Consider the following 21133-nt stretch of genomic DNA (forward strand, 5'->3'; position numbering starts at 1 on the left):
GACACACAATTCTGGTCTAATTTCACAATAGCAGCACAGGCTTATATAAATCAAGCACTCTAACACACATCTGTACAGCTGCAAACTTTGAAAACATATCACTAATTTTATTATGTGGCAAAAAAGATTTCAAGCTGTTACGCCTATTGCAAAACATCCTGTCTTAATCCTTATCTTCAGTTATGACTCAGTAACACTGAAAATACAACAAACATTTAATCAGATTTCACTCTGCCGTTTTAAACTTAAAAATGCAGGCTTGTTAAACTTGGGAATACATGTAGACATTACTGTTACTTCTGAGTTTGTTGGACCTAATTTGACTTTAAAGGTGCAGTTAGTGACTTGTCTTTGTGTCATCTTGGACTTGCACACATCTAGCGGCTTGGATGCAGCATCATTAAAAATCACTGGTTTTCAGTTTCAGATGTCATTGTAGAAATGTACTATACTCAGTCAGCCATGATTACTTTAATCATTGAGTGAAAGTGTCAATAACGGGACAGTTACTGAGATTAAGCGAGTAGTATTCGGCTGGTCATGTGATACTAACATGGCCGCCCGCCCCCATGTTCGGACCCTCTCCATGTGGAATAAAACAGCTTTTATAAGGTTACTGATATGACTGGAGTCTTCATTTTAATGTGATTGCTCATGATGTTCATACATATATTGCAAAATTACAATTCATGTTTTTAGGAGTGCACCTTTAAGTTGAGAAAACAAAAACTCGGGTGTACTTGGGTAAAAATAAAAATAAAACACAACTGCCCAAATGTGGTCATTGATTGCACACAAATGTTTTTATTGTTTTACCGTCCTTGTATACAACAAATGGAAGCCAAATTAATGTAGATTGTCCTCGTTTTAGCACAATTTGAATGCTCTTAATAAATAAAGGCACAATTTAGCTGCATTAAATATGCTGATAAAATCAGATTCAAACTCTTACAGTAACCACTCCTAAGAAGTAAATATATAAAAATACAAATAAAACAAAAGCCCTTGAATCCTTTATAGGCCATTATTTGGTAAAGAACTTGAAATGAAGGTACATTAATAATCACAGCTCTGCTGACAGTAATGGAAGTCCACAAGTTTATCTGTAGGCACACAATGGCATTAGAACAGTACTGAATGAGGGGTAAAACAGTTTTATCGGAGTATTAATTATTTCAAATGACGAGAAAGAGGCTCAGTGTAGTGTTATGACATTATGACTGTACATTCACTAACCAGCAAGCGTTTGGCTGCGTTTGAAAGGAATAGTTTACCCAAAATGTAAAAATCTATATTAGGTCTAGATCAAGGCAGTGAGGTCCACCGGAGGTAACGGCTCTCTCCAGAATGAGAAATGACTGAACTCTGGACAGTCGAAGGATGTGGTTGGGTCTTTAAAGATGAAGGGAAAGACGTGATCCACAAGCTCGCTTAGATGAGAGTACCTGAGGAACACACAATCACGAGTATGTTAAAGTCAACATTACATTCGCAACCCTTTTTCTTTTGAGAGAGAGCTGGTGCGCTCATGGTTGCCAGATTGCACAAAGTAAGCATGACACTGGCAGAATATTTCCAAAATGTCAAGTGTAAAGATATTATTGGGTGATGCATCTTCTGATATCGAACAACCCCAAACATGTCTAAAATCTTTGCAAATTAAAATATTTTACTTGCATGATTATTTCTAAGTGGCATGACACATTTAATCTAAAGGAGATGGTATGGGGGGATGGCGGTTTTACAAGGGGTATGCTTTTTGCCTTATCTTTCAACAAGGGGGATGGCATCCCCCCGCATCTCGAGTCCTGGGTATAAATCCTTGATACCAGTGTACATATACATGCCATAAAATCAGTGGACATGCTGTAATTAAAAGTTGGGCAAAATCTTCTGCCGTTTATTTATTTATTTTTAATGCGTTAAACAGTCCAATATTAATCGCAAAAATGTACATATTACATTTCCCAGCCCTTGTTTACAATTATGATAATCTAAACAAAGTGTTAACAAAGTCAGTGTACTTGTTAACCAAGTAGACAAAAGTGTCAGTGAAGAGCATGCTTGAGATGAAATATACGGCAAAACAACGAAAAACCAAGCGAAATATCACTTTATATTGGGCGATCCAATCAAACTGTAATTTGACTAAATTACGCCAAAGGTGTGAACATTTTATTTAATTTTGTGTATTAAGGATGCATAAAATGTCCATCCATCCATCTTCAACCGCTTATCCGAAGTCGGGTCGCAGGGGCAGCAGCTCCAGCAGGGGGCCCCAAACTTCCCTATCCCGAGCCACATTAACCAGCTCTGACTGGGGGACCCCGAGGCGTTCCCAGGCCAGTGTGGAGATATAATCTCTCAACCTAATCCTGGGTCTTCCCCGAGGCCTCCTCCCAGCTGGACGTGCCTGAAACACCTCCCTAGGGAGGCGGCCAGGGGGCATCCTTACCAGATGCCCAAACCACCTCAACTGACTCCTTTCGACGCAAAGGAGCAGCAGCTCTACTCCGAGCTCCTCACGGATGACTGAGCTCCTCACCCTATCTCTAAGGGAGAAGCCCGCCACCCTTCTGAGGAAGCCCATTTCGGCCGCTTGTACTCGCGACCTAGTTCTTTCGGTCATGACCCAGCCTTCATGACCATAGGTGACGGTAGGAACAAAAATTGTCCGGTAGATCGAGAGCTTTGGCTTCCGGCTCAGCTCTTTTTTTTGGTGACAACAGTGCGATAGTGCAATACCGCCCCCCGCTACCCGATTCTCCGGCCAACCTCCCGCTCCATTGTCCCCTCACTCGTGAACAAGACCCCGAGGTACTTCAACTCCTTCACTTGGGGCAATACCTCCTTCCCATAAAATGTTTGCTATGAAATTAGCCTTAGCAAGGCAAAGGAGTAGAGCATTTAATGAAAAAAATAAAAAAACGTTAAAATTGTCATTTAAGTTTGTCATTTATATACAACATATACTGTATACGCGCATGTGTGTTGTAACTTACGAGGACTTGTTGCCTTTGGTCTTTTCCTGTATGAGTTCTCCTTTTGGGTTCACAGTGAATATACGACTCTCTGATACACCAACCTCCTTATATGCATAAGCATCCTTCATATAAACACACACAAGACATGGTCAGGTTTCTCTATGATTCATGGGAGCTGAACATGTGTTTTTTAAGGCACACTTACGTTAGTTCTGTTGCCGAAGGCGGCGTAGAATGGCTGTCCGACGGGAGTGAAGAGATCTCTGATATCAGTGAGACAAGCGATCTTAAAAACCTCTGGCTTCTTCTCAATTACCTCCCTGAGATGAACAAAAAAACAGACATGCACGCATAAACACACATAGAAGTACATGAGCAGTAGACTTGGCCTGAGATGGCATGCCCAAAATACGTTCACAGACTACATTTCTGCTAATTTCTTCAGTATTTTCTGCACAAAGAAACTCCCACTTCACTATTTAAATATGCTTTTTTCTATCATTGTGGTATAAACGAGTATGAACGAAACCCGCCCCTAAAGGAGAAGTAAACAAAATAAAGTACTGTTATTGGTCACTTTACATGTCAGTCTTGTTTAAGTGGGCGGTTCTTGCCCAGAATTAGCTGCAGTGTCGACCAGACTGTACCCTGATAGTCAAAAGTCTGTGAAAAGACAATGTGTTTATATGTGTGTTTATATATATATATATATATGTGTGTGTGTGTGTGTGTGTGTGTACAGCTGCATTCACCTGTGTAGTGCTGAAAACAGACTGCTGGGAGCCAGTAGCACAGGTCCTTTAGGCAATTCAGTTCCTCTATCATTCACCCACTGTAAATAACCTTTAGTGATATCCGCCATGCCTATAGCTCGAGCTGAACAGTACAGGAACTTATAGCCATTCCTACAAGAGAAGAAAAGAGCATCCATTCATAACTCGTATATAGCCATTATTCATCAGTGAACATGCTTTAAGAATGTTTAAATATCTGTTTTATGAATTATTATGCATGTGTGTTCCTTACTGATGTATTTTGTGATATAGTTTGGCGATGCCGTGATGAGTCCAGTCTTTCCCCAGCTGTGGTAAAATGTGACCTAGTGCATCTGACCTGAAATTCCAAGAAAGATAATGTGAACAACTTTACCTTATATACACTTAAATATAGAAAATGGTCACACATCAACTTACAATGCAACACACTCACTTTGTGATTGTCCCATCGATGTCTGAGATGATGATTTTGTCGTAATAGTTCCAGAGGTAAATGGCGGCTTCACAGCGGCAGGTGCCCTGATACTGTGTCGTCACACTGAAAACAACCTTATTAGCTCCCTCACGCAGATTCAAACCCTCCTGCCACACACACACACAATGTCATACTGTAAATTCTTCCATGTCATTGTATAATATTGCATAATGTCTGATAGAATTTATTCATAAGTAAATGTTTTAAGTGAATGTCCAGGTTATATTTGACCAAAAGTAAATTTTATATATATATATAAAATCACAAATTAAATTCAATACAAGAAATACTACTTTGACGTATACATTTTGTTTCACAAATGTACTTCACATTTTCAATAATATATTATTATATTTTGAATTACATTAATGACAATGAGATTTTTTTCCGCATTACTGTAATGACAATTAAAAAAAAAAGTACATTACAGTAATGACAATGGGATTTTTTTCTGCATTATGGTAATGACAACGAGTCTTTTTCCACATTACGGTAATGACAATGAGATTATTTTTTTCCCGCCTTACAGTAATGACAATGAGATTTTTTTCTGCATTACTGTAATGACAATAAGATTTTTTATGCATTACGGTAATGACAACGAGTCTTTTTCCGCATTACAGTAATGACAATGAGATTTTTTCTGCATTAATATAATGACAATTAAAAAAAATCCACATTACAGTAATGAAAATGGGATTTTTTTCTGCATTACGGTAATGACAACGAGTCTTTTTCCACATTACGGTAATGACAATGAGATATTTTTTTCCCCACATTACAGTAATGACAATGACATTTTTCTGCATTACTGTAATGACAATTACATTTTTTCCACATTACAGTAATGACAATGAGATCTTTCCCATATTACAGTAATGACAATGAGATTTTTTTTTCACATTATGGCAATGACAATGTGAATTTCACGTTACAGTAATGATAATGATAATTTTTCATTTTACAGTAATGACAATGAGATTTTTTCTGTATTACGGAAATTACAATGAGATTTTTTAAAATTGATCCATATTACAGTAATGACAATGAGATTTTTTCTGCAGTACAGTAATGACAATGAGATTACTGTAATGTAATGCAAATTATATTTTTTCTGCATTGCGGTAATGACAATGTGAATTTCAATTTTTTTTCACATTACAGTAGGCTACTGTGAATTAAAGTAGGTTTATGGTGATGACAGATCAATTATTGAAAATTAAGGCAGTCTCACGACATAACCGTTAAACATTGGGTGTTCATTTACACAGTTACACAATAATTTAACTGCAATGATAACTTTTTTAATGCAGTAATATACATTATTAGACCTTCATATTATGACAGTGTTTTCAGCTCGACAATCATCTCATTCAGCTTTTGCCAGCAGCTGAAATTATAGATCAAAATTGTGGTTGGCTTCAAAAATTAAATAGCTCTTTATAGTTCTAATGATTTTGCAATGTGATACAGAACTATAATGTGGTCAACAAGCCTGGAACTTCTCCAAAGTCTTGCAGTTATAATAAATCAATCAACACCTTAGAACTGTCAACCAATATGATCAAGCTTTTAACAGTGACGTGATATAAACGTGTTAAATTGTCATGTAAATTATTTAGCAATGCAGACAATCTTAACAAATGATAATTTCTTATATTTTTCTTTTATTATGAGGTAAAATATGCCTTGGACAGTTTTCAGTTTTCAATTAATTTCCAAATAAATGAATTAAAGTTTAAACTCTTCCACACACACACACACAGATGATGATGATGTGTTAGGTGAGCTTCTTACAATCTGTTCAGAGGTCAGTCGCAGTGATTTAAGGTACATCTGACTGATGCACTGTGCTGTGTTCATACTGTCACTCTTCTGGCGCACAGAGACAGAACCGTCGTCGTCACTCGAGAGTTCAACAGAGCATTTGCTGAACACAAACACATGACAAAAAACAAACATTACTGGGGCAAAAGACCAAATGAGCAGTGCACATATTACCCTAAGTGAGCCAGTAGCATTGATAATATTGACATTAATTATCTTTAACTGAACAAAAGAGCCAATATGTCAAAGGTAAAGAGCTCTCCTAAGAATAGAAGTATGAAACCAATGTATATTTTACTGAAGTGACTTACAAAGTAATAAAACTGTCTGACAGTTAGAATAAGATGCAAACACTTGAAGTTGTGATGCTCAATTGATTGTAGACAGTTTTGCACACACACTCGCATGACTTACTTCAGTGTAGAGGGTCCAGTGACAGAGGCAGATGCTTCCAGTTGGTTTTCCACTAGCTTTGAGCTTCTCTGATTATTACAACATGGGAAAATATTATCTAGTGAGAACTATTTGGTAGGTTAGATAAACTATCTGACATACAATTTACATATCATGATGTCTTGAACTTTTCAAGTGTATCCAAATGTTAAATCATACAATGTTTCAATTTTGACATAATCTGTTGAATTGTAATTTATGGAAGCCCTAAATCACAAGGTGACTTTAAAAAAAAAAAAAAAAATATATATATATATATATATATATATATATATATATATATATATATATATATATATATATATATATATATATATTTTTTTTTTTTACAAATTTGTTACTGTTTTTAGGTGTCTAATGGTGTGTTCACATACAACGCGAATAAAATTTTCGCCTTGCATTGCTTGCGCAAGTTTGACCACTGGAATAAAAATGTGTGTTTAAACTCACGTTTGTGCAAGTAACGCAAACCTGCGAGTATTCCCCCTTCTCTTCCGGAAAAGAACAGGGGGAGGGGCTTCTACGACTTGGTTTGTAGTAAAGTACGACCAATAGCTGGAATAAAGTAGACGCACATATTTTCAGAACTTACCAGTTACCAGTAGTCCATCTTCCTGGTTCACTTTCCTCCAAGCGATGTCTTTTTTTGTCCGGTTTCTGTACATGTATGACGTTGTGTCATACAATTCCGGGTGCCCACACCGATACAGCCATTTTTCATAAATTTGTCCAGATTTCTTCTGCTACAACGTCAGTCACATCCGGACAATCTCAATGCTGATAGGCTTTCATGACAACGCGTCATGCGGATTTTTCGCTGGAGCTGAAAAATGGCAACACTCGTGAATACGCGAATGAAGCGATTTCGCGCATTCGAGTCCAGCCATTATTTGCGTCTATTCGCATCTTTGCATTGACTTTGTATGTAATAGCGCCGCGCGAAACGCTCGCTTCGTGTTGTCTGTGAACGCACCATTAGTGCCTTCATGGGCCCATGTCTTACAAATATAATTTTCTCTCTTTTTTCCTCAATAGGCAAGACATGAATGATTTTCTTGCTTGCTTACAATTAGCATGTGGTACCAACCTCGGCCACCAAGTGCCACTATCAGTCAGTACATATGAAATCTTATACTGACAAGGTGACAAGGTGACAAAGTGGCGAAGGCCATCAAACAATCAGAAATGACTCCCGTTGTCACACTTGACAATGAATGCCATATGAAACATATGTAACCTGAGGTATATTAATTTAGACCCCATTTCCACCTGCTGTTACGATGCATCTGGGGTGATTCAATAACATGTGGTCAGACAAGACAAATCGCTGTTTACACTTGATCGTTAAATGCACCTCCAGTGACCTTAAAATAATAACCTTTAAAAGGTTATTTCCTTTTAAAGATGCTCGTAAACGGCAAATTTTAAACTCTTGTTTTAGTGCAGCGGTTGATTGACAGGTGAGGGGTGGAGCTTCACTGCAGCCGGGACGCATACAGGACAGATTAGTGTAGTGCAATCTTATCACAAAACATTTTAGACCACATTTAGACTTGTATTCAGAGCTGACCACATGTGATCGGATCACCTGAAACGCATCTTAATACCAGATGGAAACGGGGTCTTAACTGTAAGATTTCATGTATTAGAAGACTCTCTAACATTATGTTTATATATATAATATATGTTCACCAAGTGATTTTTTTCTTTTTTCTCCTTGTGGTTCAGGGCTTCCACAGATATTGAATCCATGATTTTATCCATATAATTTTTTTTAACATTACATTAAACTGTCCTCTTCAGTTTGTACCTCAATATTGTTCATTTCTTTTCTCCTCCAGGAAAACCACCAGCGGCCAGATTTCTTTGGCATCTTATCTTTGACTAGTTTCTCAACGGTGCTCTAAAACAGAAAAGCAAGTCAATATCAATGACTGAGAAGTCATTTAAACACCGATCGGAGAATTCTGAACTGACGTACCTTTGGTAAATTCTTCTGGAAAGCTTGAACTGACAGAATCATTGGAGCAGCTACTGCCCAGTTATAATACCTGAAACAAATGACAGCACACAAACATGCACCATATTACAATAAAGTCATATCACGGATGTAATAAACGATAAATAAGCCGTGTTGGGGAAAGTACTTTGAAACTGTAGCTTTCCAAGCTATAAGCTACCCCTAAATTAAAGCCGTTAAACTACAGAGCATTAAACTAAAATCTGAAAATCAATTCCAAGGGCAAATATTGCTTATTTCTGACACTGCTGCACATAATTAAAAACATTACACATAAGCCACACTAACTTTGAGTTGATGCAGATGACAAGGTTTGGATCTTCGACAATTCCAGGGTTGCTGACAAAGTCTTGATACTTGACCAGTTGTTCTGTGAATTTCTCTGAAATGCAAAAAAGCACACGTAGCTACTAGATGTGACTGACAAGTTGAGTATCTTCATAATGAAATGCTGTGGTGCATTGAAGAAAAAAAACACGTTTAATATGATACTATATAGAGCAGGATTTTGGACCAGTGAGATTTAACTGTGGGGGAGCCACCCAGCAGAACACTTAATGACAAACTCTACCTTTACTGATCTGGCTGATGTCTCCTCTTCCGCACAGGGACATGGTGACGTCCAGCGTGTCTGTCGTTGAGTCGGACAGATACTCTGTGCCGCTGTCCGTGTTTGCGCTGGCCAGCGACAATGGCTGATCCGAGGGAGGAGACGGGTCGGGTGGATGATTTGTGCGGAGTTCCGACTCTGCCTCACTAAAACAAAAAGGAAAGTGAGAGTAGTGGAAAAAGAAAGAGATAAATTACCCTATTTAAATTTTCAGGTCACGAAAATGCAGCAGATGTACTAAAAGTAGGGCTGCCAAAGTTGAAGCATCAATTCACAAGCTTTCATATTTAGAGCCGTTAAAATGATTTAAAGCAGTTAACACGTTTACCTAGTTTAACATTACAATGGTTTCATTCATGGGAGGTATTGCCCCAAGTGAAGGAGTTCAAGTACCTCGGGGTCTTGTTCACGAGTGAGGGGACAATGGAGCAGGAGGTTGGCCGGAGAATCGGGGCAGCGGGGGCGGTATTGCACCTGCTCTATCGCACCGTTGTCATGAAAAGAAAGCTGAGCCGGAAGGCAAAGCTCTCGATCTACCGGTCAATTTTTGTTCCTACCCTCACTTATGGTCATGAAGGCTGGGTCATGACCGAAAGGACTAGGTTGCGAGTACAAGCGGCCGAAATGGGTTTCCTCAGAAGGGTGGCGGGCTTCTCCCTTAGAGATAGGGTGAGGAGCTCAGTCATCCGTGAGGAGCTCGGAGTAGAGCCGCTGCTCCTTTGCGTCAAAAGAAGTCAGTTGAGGTGGTTTGGGCATCTGGTAAGGATGCCCCCTGGCCGCCTCCCTAGGGAGGTGTTTCGGGCATGTCCAGCTGGGAGGAGGCCTCGGGGAAGACCCAGGATTAGGTGGAGAGATTACATCTCCACACTGGCCTGGGAACGCCTCGGGGTCCCCCAGTCAGAGCTGGTTAATGTGGCTCGGGATGGGGAAGATTGGGGTCCCCTGCTGGAGCTGCTGCCCCCGCGACCTGACTTCGGATAAGCGGTTGAAGATGGATGGATGGTTTCATTCTGTTGCGTGTGATTACCCAATACTGAATGCATGACATTAAAGGGACACGACAGAATTCTGGGCTCTTTATTAACATCTGTGAATGAAACATAAAATTGCAATTTACTTAGAGGTTTTTTTAATGTAAGCAATGCTTTAGCACCTTCTGCGCGGATGAATCGGATAGTTTGAGATACACTCATGGCTGAGGACCATATTATAGATTGGACCTTCTTCTGTCTACGGACATGATGTAAATGTCGAAGGCAAGAATGCGGTTTTGAACACACAATGTTTATGCACTGGCTCAATAATAATAGTACTATTTCTTCCTAAATATGTTATTTGGTTAATACTTTTTTCTGAAGAAAGATAAACATAAGTGATGACGAAAGCCAAAATATTAAATTCCACGGATCAATATTTACTGAGAATCCATCATTTTGAAGTTCTTTGATTTTGGAGCAAAACTGCAGGTCAAAAAATGTACCTTAGAAAGGTGTCAGAATCATTATTTAATTTTTACAGAGATAGGCAGGTCTATTGCTAAATTCAGTTTATTTCAGCACCCCTTGTTGTATATGTCAACTGTGTAAGCCAAAAAAATGGAGGGGAAAAAACGTTTTTTTTTTCAAATTTAGAGTGCCTATAATTGCAGAAGTGTTAAAGATATCTTAATATACTTTTAGGTTCTAATTCAGAACAAACGTTCCTCTTTGCATCTTCATTTTTAAGCTCCTACAAGGTTAAATCCCAGAGAAATGGGGCTCTCAATGTGGCTCCATTTGAAAATGTATGGTTGAAAACCAAATGCGTGTCACATGGTATGAAGCAGGTATAATGGATTACAGGAGACAACTACGAAAAACATGAGATTAATCACAATTATTCTACTGACAGCTCTAACTAAAATACAGACAAGAACATGTTGCCACATGTGTGTTATATTTCACCTCTTAGGGAAGTACAGGGCAGCGATCTCAGGGTTAAGAGTGGACAGATCTTCAAGATAAATATCTGATGGTCCCAAATGATGACTCCGCTTGACTGGACACACGTACAGTAGAGGAAAGGAAAGAGAGGTAGATTACACGTTTTGGTTAAGTTCTTTTTCACATCATTTGCAACTCAATTTGTGCTCATCAGTTGAGTGTAATTTAATCTACTACCTTTCCTCTTGTCCGGAGAGTCTGATGCTTTTGAGACTGACTCAACGAGAACCGATTGATCTTCTGAATTGATGACAGTTTCCACAGCTGCAGTCAATCCATCACTATCAGCATTCTGATTGGTTAGCAAGGTCTCTAGACCCGCATCCTCATCTGGCTGTCCCGTGTTGAGTGACAGTTTTTCGGGAGAACTTTGGCTAAAGGGAGTTTGTGCGGAAGTGATTGTGACTGATAAGTTTATTACAGTTTCTGCTTCTAAAACTTTATCCGTGTATGTCTCAATATAATTAACACAAGAAATTGCTTGGTTTTTGAAGTCAACCACGGCAGTATTGCTATTAGCGGCCTCTGTGCTTTCTATGTTAACCACGTTGTCTAAACTAGTCACGCTGTTGGCAGAATTGGTTCCATGAATGTTAGCAGCACTAGATATATTAGACATTTTGGCGTCATTTTCTGCATTGCTAACAGTGATAGTTGCATCGTCTTTGGTCTTTTTGGTTTCCACTGCAGTCCAAGCCGATGGTAAAGAGTCATCTGCGGACTGCAAGTTCCCTACATGCGATTCGTTGACCTTGACGTCCAGCTGTACGTTATTTGTTGGCAAATTGTAAACTTCAGACGGGACTGGGTTGGTCGTAGCAATCTGAGGTTCTGGTCTCACTACGGTTATTGTTGCCGTAGAATCAGTCATCTCCGCCTCAAAAGATGCTTGGCGATGGATTGTCCGGAAGTGGGAGTGGCCAGATGGCGTGAGGGGTGAGGGTGGATCACACAGGGCATCAGATTCATCTCTCTTTGCCTGGCACACCTACACAAGAGAGAGAGAGAAATACATTAATCACTGCTATTTGTTCTTAGTGCTGCCTTCAACACCAAAGATCATGGCATTCTCTAGGGAGGCTTGAGCATTATGTTAGCATTTGTGGACAGGCATTAACATGGTTTAGGTCCTATTTATCGGACCGCTACCATTTTGTTTGTGTAAACAAGGAATTGTCAGATCAAGAAAAAGTTAAGAATGGAGTGCCGCAAGGCTCAGTATTAGGTCCATTGCTTTTCTCCTTGTATTTGCCTCTGTTGGGAGACAATATCAGTAACCATGGAATTTGTTTTCACTGTTATGCTGACAATACTCAGCTTTATATTTTCTCGAGACCGCTAAGACCTGTGAGTTTTGCATGTGCAAGCACCACACAGTTTCGAATGTAGTTTCACTGCATGTTGTTTAAATCAGCCTTGTCGAAAATGTTCCTACAATGCGTAAAATGTTGCCTAAGTAGGCAGCACTCTTGGTATTGGAACACAGCAGCAGGGTCCTGCTTTTTTACATTATATAGAGAGTTTATTGGAGATAAAAGTACCTTTGGAAAACCACCCCAGTTCCACTGCATTTGAGGTCCTACAGACTCCTGCGGTTTAAACAACTCAGAGTCACTCTTAGGAGAGGAGGGACGACTGTAGAACACAGTACTGAGAGAGGGATAACAAGAGAGACTGTGATGAAAACAGAGAAAATAATGTACAGCATTCAGGTTTGGGCTGAGACAAACAGGGTTTATACGGTTGGGTCCACTTGTAAAAATGCTTCCATTAATTTGATACAGGTTTTTCCTCATTACAAATTATCAGATTGTGGAAGCAAAGAAATCTGACTTTTTCTGAGTTACATTTACCCATTTGATTAGTGACTTAAATAGTGACTTAAATTGTGAAATAGTGCACTAAACTAATTTCTAATTCATCACTTTATTTAAAAATCCTAAAACTTTATTTCCAGGTCCAAATTAGACTTTGAATCCCAGATTTTCAATGTGGACTCAAGACTTATGATCCCCCAATGGAAATGGATAGCACAAAAAGAATTAAGCTTTTATAGGATGATTAAGGGATATATAATTACCTCTCATTAACAGAGCATTCTCCATCAGAGTGAGGGTGCACGTCTCTGCTCTGAGCTCCTGACTGTTCTTCACAAGGTTCCTCTGACAGTGAGTAGTATATAGACTTACTATAAAGAGTAAAAACACAAACTAACAATGACCCGTTGAGCTTGAGTGGACAACAATGTGTTTCTTTGTTCCTTAAGTTCAACTAGTAGAGCACAGCATGAGCAATGCCTGGATCTTGGGTTCAATTCCCAGGGAAGAAATCGGAAAAATGAGGCAGCACCAGCAAATCAGCTCAAAGGAAATTTTGATGACAGTGCTGGCATATGCGATGTAAATGTAGCATAGCATTTTGTTAAAAACTATTTTTCGGTGGGGGTATAGTCAACTTTTAACATGGAAATGCAATGATAATTACTGTACTATTTCTGTAGATTTCACTGTTACACAGAAAATACAATAAAATACTTTATAACCAAGTATCATTTCTGACCATGTCACCATAGGAGATTCTTCTTTATAGACATCCTGGTCTAGACTCTCTTTCTCATCTGAGGAGGAACTGACATCCATGTGCGTGTCAGAACGTGCCCGTTTCCTGCGGCGTTTCTTGCGTCGACTGGATGAAGACGTGATGTTGAAGGGAGATTCAGAGACCTCAGAAACTTCAGGAATATCAGTGGGGATCGGAGAGGTGCAGAGATGAGCGGGAACCCTCGTCTGACAGAGATAGAGAAACAAAAATAATGAAAACAATATAATAGCAAAGCATAATAAAACTCTAAGTAGTCAGAGTGTACCTCAAAATCTTCATTCTCTTCCACAAAGAAAGCTTCTCCATTATCTCCCAGTTTCATTTGCAGGTTCACAGGCTCGCCATTGACCTCAATATCTACCTGTGGAATCAACTGAGGAGTTATATTACCTGAAAAACAGACTTTCACTCATGATGCATTACCTAATGCGTTTGCTGGCATGAAAACAACAGTATGTTTGAAAACCCATCCTTAGAGTTGAGCACACTTTTTGACCAATGCATTTCCATGACTTTACCAGTGATTTATGATTGCACTCATAATAAGCAACATTCTGCAAATTCAATATTTTAGAGGACAGCATAAAATGAATATTGACAATACATATATTGCAGAATTTCATTTCTTTTCTAGATCCAGAAAACAATTTAAAAAATTCCCTGTATGACAACAGGTGGAACATATTTAAGCAATATCACACGAGCAAGAGTGCTATATAGCCCCACATCAGCACTGCTGTGATTCGCCCACAGGCACGAGTGCTGTAGGTAATCACAGCGGTGCTGATTTAGGGCCATATAGCACGATTGCGAGTGTGATATTGCTTATATACAACAGTTCAATGAACAAGTACATTTTAAAACTGAGTATGGTCATAAAAACGCATTTGTTCATGAAACTACTTTCTTACATGACAGATCAGAATCTGCCGTTGCTGGTTTAAAACAAATGATGCGTCCAAGCCTTCTTTAGTAATTCAAAAATGTCACTTCAGAAATAGTATCACGACTTGTTTCTAACAAGTTATCGGATAAACAAGAATGTGTGTGTGTGTGTGTGTGTGTGTGTGTGTGTGTGTGTGTGTGTGTGAGGGAGAGAGTGAAACATGGAGCGTGTGTGATCACCTGTTGCCAAATGCAAGCAGAGATGCTGTCAGCTTTCTCAGTGGAAAAATAGCCGTCCAAGCATTTCACGGTAGTCTTTTCGCTATAGAAACCGCAATGTCCTCCACCATTTTGAATAGTATGTTTTCTCCAATGTGAAAACTCCAGTAAGAGGTAAGTAATGAGTTGTGTAATTAATCTGTCTGCTGTGTCTCTCAGCTGTGATGAGCCATAATGCTGAAGTTGTTAGTTTAAAGCCGTTTAAAGCGATTTCCTAGTTTTGGTAATGTAGTAGTAGTAGTAATACGAGCGATCACAGAGCGCTGTTGTATGTAAACAATGACTGACTCATATTACACACAAAAATTATCTTTTGCCACCACCTGCTGGCTAACATATGTAATGTCAACAAATAAAATAAAATAGAAAATACATGTAAGAGACACTCATACAGTAACTCCTAACACATCTGCACTTCTCGTACACTTTAGTTTAGAACGGCATGAACACAAGCGGAGTGACACACACACAGTGAAGCGTCCGAGTCCTGATCCTGTCAGACCACCAGTGCTCATGGAACGTCTCTTGACCAATCAGATTCGAGGACTGGAATTAACTGTTGTATATTAGTAAAACATCAAGAATAAAAATATTATTATTTGTTCTGCCCAGAAAAATGCGCTACCAATGTTTTAACCACTTTACCTCTTATTTTTTAAGTGACTGCACATTTATTTTTATTACACCCACTTATTGCAGATATTATACACATGTTCTGGTGTTAATGTCCGCAAATGCAAGAAAGAACAGCATATTATAAGTCCAGCAAAACTGTATATGGGTGTTTCTTCAACATCGGGCACTTGTCCCAGGGGTTGATTATTTACATATATATATATATATATATATATATATATATATATATATATATATATATATATATATATATATATATATATAATTAAATACATTATTACATGATTAAAACTATGATCATCTAAACAAAGAGTGAAATAATCATAAACCATTTCAAATGTATCGTGTGAAAATGCTTTCTAATCATTTCCAATCATGCTGTAATTTTGCCAAATTATTCAAAAAGTGTGAAAATATTATTTAATTGTGTGCATTTAGGATACATAAAATGTTATCAATAAAATTAGCCTTAGCTAGACTAAGGCGGTTTTATTTTCAAGACTTCTCATGATTTTCAACACAAAAATGACAAAAATTGCCAGTGATGCATGTACATACACTTTGTAAGTGTGTAAGTGGACATTGTATGAAGACAATTTGAATAAACTAGTGAGAGCTTAAAACATTTTTTAACTTTACTTTGAAGTTGAAGAAACACCCATAAAGGTCATCCAGAGCTCTCCTCTAAGACCTAAAAAGATCAATAACAACTACACTGCCCTAATGACAGTCACTGATGGTAAATATTAACTTGCACTCATTTCCAGACCCTCCCAAATCCTTACCACTTTCTCTTTGGACCGCAGGACTCCCAGTTTTCCGAAGCGTACGTGAAACGGCGAGCACTGGAAACTGCCATCCGGCTGGCGAACCACAATGACGTCGATGCCGCCGGTGAGTGTTGCCGGATTCAGCCCATGATACAGTTCTTTAACGGTCACAAACACCGTCTCCGCCAGCTGACCCACGTAATTCATGGTCTGAGACTGAAAAGAGGGAAAAAGTTTGATCTTATTCTCAGATGTCCTATCTACTTATATGCCAGAATTGTTTCTGACACAGTAAGACTGTGACCTTTGCACTTAGCTCAACAGTATGCAACATCTCAACTTTATCTTCATGACACGAGGCCACATTTGACGACATGCCAAAAGTGACATCACTGGACCGAGTTTGTCCAACTTGGTCTATCTGACGAATCTACACTATTTATCAATATACAAGACTGATATTTCAAGCTCTTTGTAGCTGACTAAAAATAAATAATTGTAGCCAGCAACTCAATTTTGGGTGGTAAGCCTTTATCAAATCTTTGACTTCTTTGTGTAAATGGCTGTAAGCTTAAGCAGTATTTTAAAACTACACAAGGAAACAGCTTAAGAAGTAACTAAATATGTGACTATATTTAGGTCCTACATGTAAAAATATTCAAGGAAATTTTCATTTTAAGTTTAAGAGCACAGAGATTTACACAGATAATCCTCAAATATCCAGTTAAACTGTTAGAGAAACAATCAGACCACATGTTAAAGTTGACTTACAGTTTAAGTACAGATAAGTTTGGCATTAAATCAAATTTAAAGGAATATTGCAGGTTCAATACAAGTTAACCCTGTAAAGCCTGACATAGGAAAGAAATGTCAGAAAATTCTAATGTTATTTTTTTAGTTACTATGGTAACCAGTTTTTAGTACCATAAGAATAACTATAAAAATAAATCGTAAACAAATTAAAATAAATTCACTTTTTTTTATGTATTATATTTGATACTTTAGGCTTTAAATGTCATCATCCCCCTGAGGCCCAGCAATTCATTTTTGTGTGGGACATTTGTTATGTAAGTTTTTCTACAGCGGGGTTTTATCAGAGGACTCTCTGGGCTTTTCAGAAATACCAAATATTTGAGAGTTTGGTCGTTTGGTCATGACAACTTCCTCTCCTTGATCTATAAATATGGATTGAAGTTCAATTCAGCACATTAAATACAACATGGATAAAATATTATTTTGAATAAACAACTTTTATCATATGTATTTTATGCACCAAACTCTATATTGACATTTAACAAAGGGAAATTGTAAAACTTTTTTCGCTGGCTCTCATGAACTTATGGTGAGATGATATTATAACAGCTTGTAATGTAAAATAATGAGATCTTTATAATTTCAGAGCAGTCTGCATATATGAAAATACACAGAAATATTAGTTAACACTTTAAATCTATCTTATAACATGTATCATGTGTGCATGAATGTAACGTAATGATGATTGAGAGATATGCACCAAAAAACTGTTTTATCATATTTGATACATTAATTTCAAAGGGTTTTTTCAATAAAATAATATGCAAACTTTTAACCAAGCACAAGTTGCTTTTATTCAGCAAATACTCATTATAAAATATCAGTAACAATATAATCATTACTGTCACTTTTACTTTATTAAAATAAGCTGTAATTTATCCCAACATAAGAGACACTTTTCATTTTAAATAGATCGATATAAACATTGAAACCACTTTTTCCACAAATAACCACCAGATGGTGCCATAAACATGTGAAACTTATACATACTTTATGTTGTTTGACACTTCAGCTTGAACAGGGAATGAAACAGGAGCCGTCATTAAAAAAACAAATAAATAATAATAATAATTTTGACTCATCCCTCTTTTAAAAAAGCTAAAATCAAGTTTTAGGATCTGATGGCATTATATCGTCATGACAATTAAGTTCTAAAATTGGATATAACTTGACGCAGATGCGGTTAGTAAGTGATTTTATCACACTAAAATCATGTTAACACAGATATTGTTTACATCTTGTGGCTATACTTTTGAGAGTATTTTACTGTTTACGAATTGGCCCCATTGACTTCCATTGTAAGTGTCTCACTGTAACCCAGATTTTTATTTTTTAAAGAAAATGAGGGACGAAACGAAATACTCAATATTATGCTGCAAATTATGTTAAGCTAAACTTGTGTTGAACCCAGAATATTCCTTTAACCTTATATTTAGGGATGTATCGGCCGTCAATATTTATCAGCCAGTTTAAGCATGAAAACGCTGATTTGAAAAATCAATGGTTCATTTCTTATTTATTATCATCACACTTTGTAAGAACTCATTGAATTTAAATGCACAATCCAGAAATAATGATAGCAACCGAATGTAGAAGGGCTGGAACTCCAAAGAACATGTCATATTTAATTTATATTCTTTCTTGCTCTCAAATTAATGAGAAAAACCTTCATTATGTGACAATTATGAAAGCGGCACAACCTGTACATGATGACGCAAACCATCCAACAGCAGAACATCCATCGCTGTTCTTTTCTGCATATCGCGGCGCTGTTTTGTGGTCCGTTCTGCATAACGCGGTGCCTCATTTTTGCTTATCACGGCCCATTTGGCACATTTCGCGACCGACCCACTGGCCCGCTCGGTTATACCGATGGCCATTCCGCCCCTGATCGCCCCCAAAGTGCGTCGGCCCATCGGGAAAATGCCCGGTATGCCAGATTACCAGTCCAGTCCTGCTTCTGAGACATTGTTATGGTATCAATTAAGGCTGCATGATTGATTTAGTTAAGATGGAAATCACAATAAGGTCTTGCGCGATTACAAAAGCTTGAAAAAATGCGTTTAAAATCCATTACACCACTATAGAATTTAAAAGAGCATTTTGTTCCTTTGGTGTCTTTATTTTTAATTGATGTGGTTGACTTTTCTGTGGAATTGCCCAAAATAATATGTTTGTGATGTATAATTATATACAGTACAAACATGTAAAAGTTGAACTGCAAAAACAGAAGTGTAAATATGTTTAAGAAGTATAAAATTAACTTCTTTCACATTAATAATCATGTTATGATACTTAGTTATTTTTCTATAGGTTTGAATCTTTTTATCTTCTATTTATCTTTCATTGTGACTCTTTAAAATGTTGGACTGTCATGTGTTCAACATATCCAATCCATGTTCATAGGAAATTCGTTTTTCTCCACTTTTCGCTCCAATCTGGAATGCCCAATTCCCAATGCGCTCTATGTCCTCATGGTGGCGTAGTGACTCGCCTCAATCCGGGTTGCGGAGGACGAATCTCAGTTGCCTCCACCTCCGAGACGTCAATCCGTGCATCTTATCACGTGGCTTGTTGAGCGTGTTACCGCGGAGACGTAGCGCGTGTGGAGGCTTCATTCTATTCTCCACGGCATCGACGCACAACTCACCACGCGCCCAACCGAGAGCGAACCACATTACAGTGACCACGAGGAGGTTACCTCATGTGACTCTACCCTCCCTAGCAACCGGGCCAATTTGGTTGCTTAAGAGACCTGACTGGAGTCGCTCAGCACGCCCTGGATTCAAACTTCGTGACTCAAGAGGTGGTAGTCAGCGTCTTTATTCGCTGTGAAACCCAGACCCCATGTTCAGCGGAAATTATTTATTGTTAGAACAAAAGCTTTTGTACCTCTGTGTATGTTTTTAAAACACAATTCCTGAGCAAAACAGTGATCTGAAAGTAAGGTAAGTGGCAAAATATCGGTATTGGCATATAGTTATTTGTTAAAATCGGTATCGGGGCATTTAAGCAGGAAAAGCATCAACACTCCTCATTTGTATTTTATAAGCTTAAGACTTTAAATCACAATCTCAAATTCAATCACAAAAACAAACCCCAGTTTGTTTGATCCCACAAACCCTTTTTAAATGAAGTCAAGATATTTTTTTTTATCATTGTACAGTTTTTATTATTAAAATGTTAATGTAACTGGTACAGTCTTAACACTTTATACTTCCAACTATTTCTGGAAAGCAGTCAGACAAACCAAAAAATTGGTTCAGCGTTACCATGGCATTATGACCTGACGTGACCTTGGAGTAACCCTGATGAAAATGTAAAATAAGCCTTTAACTAGTGATCTGCCAATATTGCTTTTCCAATTGCAGAGGACCGATATAAAACCAATAAAGGCCCATATAGTTAGAATTAGAGGTAGACCGATATATCAGTTTTACCGATTAATCGGTGCCAATAGTTGCTTTTTGGAACAATCGGTTATTAGCAAAAACGTATGTCGATAGTTGCTGACAGTTTTTCATAATTTTGTAATTTCAAAATAAGAGTCCCTGATGTGTTTGGTGCTTGTTTATAATTAAAAGTCCTGCGTTATGCACCAAATCTTTATATTTTTCTGGTTAATATTTGTACTTTTGGTGAAACTAAAAACTGCATCTGTGATTTTATTCGCTTTGGATGTCTTTGCCCGCCAACGTAAAGAGAGAATAATTTTAGTTTGACATTCTACAAATATTTAAAAAACTATCGGCCGATTTATCGGTTATCAGCCTTTCTCAACACTTTCGTTATCGGCAAAATCCAATGTCGGTTGACCTCAATAAATAATGATGTCAACTGAGATGCACATATTTTTTTGCATGAAATTAGGCTTCACCAAAAATATTTCCAAACTGATTGACAAGGCTAACTGTTCATTTAGTAACTTATACACTTTTATCGGTACATTAATCTCAAAATAGCTGAATAATCATTTTGTAACTGCGTTAAAAGTTTTTGACGATTAGGCTATTATCACAAAT

General features: G+C 37.9%; 1 protein-coding gene across 2 annotated transcripts in view; it reads right to left on the reverse strand.

The window, feature by feature from the left end:
- Positions 1-704: 704 nt before the first annotated feature.
- zgc:123305 overlaps positions 705-21133 on the reverse strand; it is a 30901-nt gene continuing 10472 nt past the window's right edge. Inside the window, exons 2-20 of one of the 2 annotated variants that reach the window (XM_052129836.1) lie at positions 16314-16514; positions 13994-14089; positions 13687-13913; positions 13208-13315; positions 12669-12777; positions 11305-12115; positions 11089-11182; positions 9107-9291; positions 8824-8917; positions 8497-8566; positions 8326-8418; positions 6477-6544; positions 6033-6165; positions 4194-4342; positions 4011-4097; positions 3737-3889; positions 3190-3304; positions 3003-3106; positions 705-1445 (exon numbers count right to left, since the gene is read on the reverse strand). In XM_052129836.1, the coding sequence (XP_051985796.1) occupies positions 1301-1445; positions 3003-3106; positions 3190-3304; positions 3737-3889; positions 4011-4097; positions 4194-4342; positions 6033-6165; positions 6477-6544; positions 8326-8418; positions 8497-8566; positions 8824-8917; positions 9107-9291; positions 11089-11182; positions 11305-12115; positions 12669-12777; positions 13208-13315; positions 13687-13913; positions 13994-14089; positions 16314-16514 (3042 nt within the window). In that variant the 3' untranslated portion in view covers positions 705-1300. The remainder of the gene's footprint in view (positions 1446-3002; positions 3107-3189; positions 3305-3736; positions 3890-4010; positions 4098-4193; positions 4343-6032; positions 6166-6476; positions 6545-8325; positions 8419-8496; positions 8567-8823; positions 8918-9106; positions 9292-11088; positions 11183-11304; positions 12116-12668; positions 12778-13207; positions 13316-13686; positions 13914-13993; positions 14090-16313; positions 16515-21133) is intronic. The other variant, XM_052129837.1, reaches the window with a different exon arrangement.

The sequence above is a fragment of the Xyrauchen texanus genome, chromosome 7 (assembly GCF_025860055.1).
Source record: "Xyrauchen texanus isolate HMW12.3.18 chromosome 7, RBS_HiC_50CHRs, whole genome shotgun sequence".
Taxonomy (NCBI): Eukaryota; Metazoa; Chordata; class Actinopteri; order Cypriniformes; family Catostomidae; genus Xyrauchen; species Xyrauchen texanus.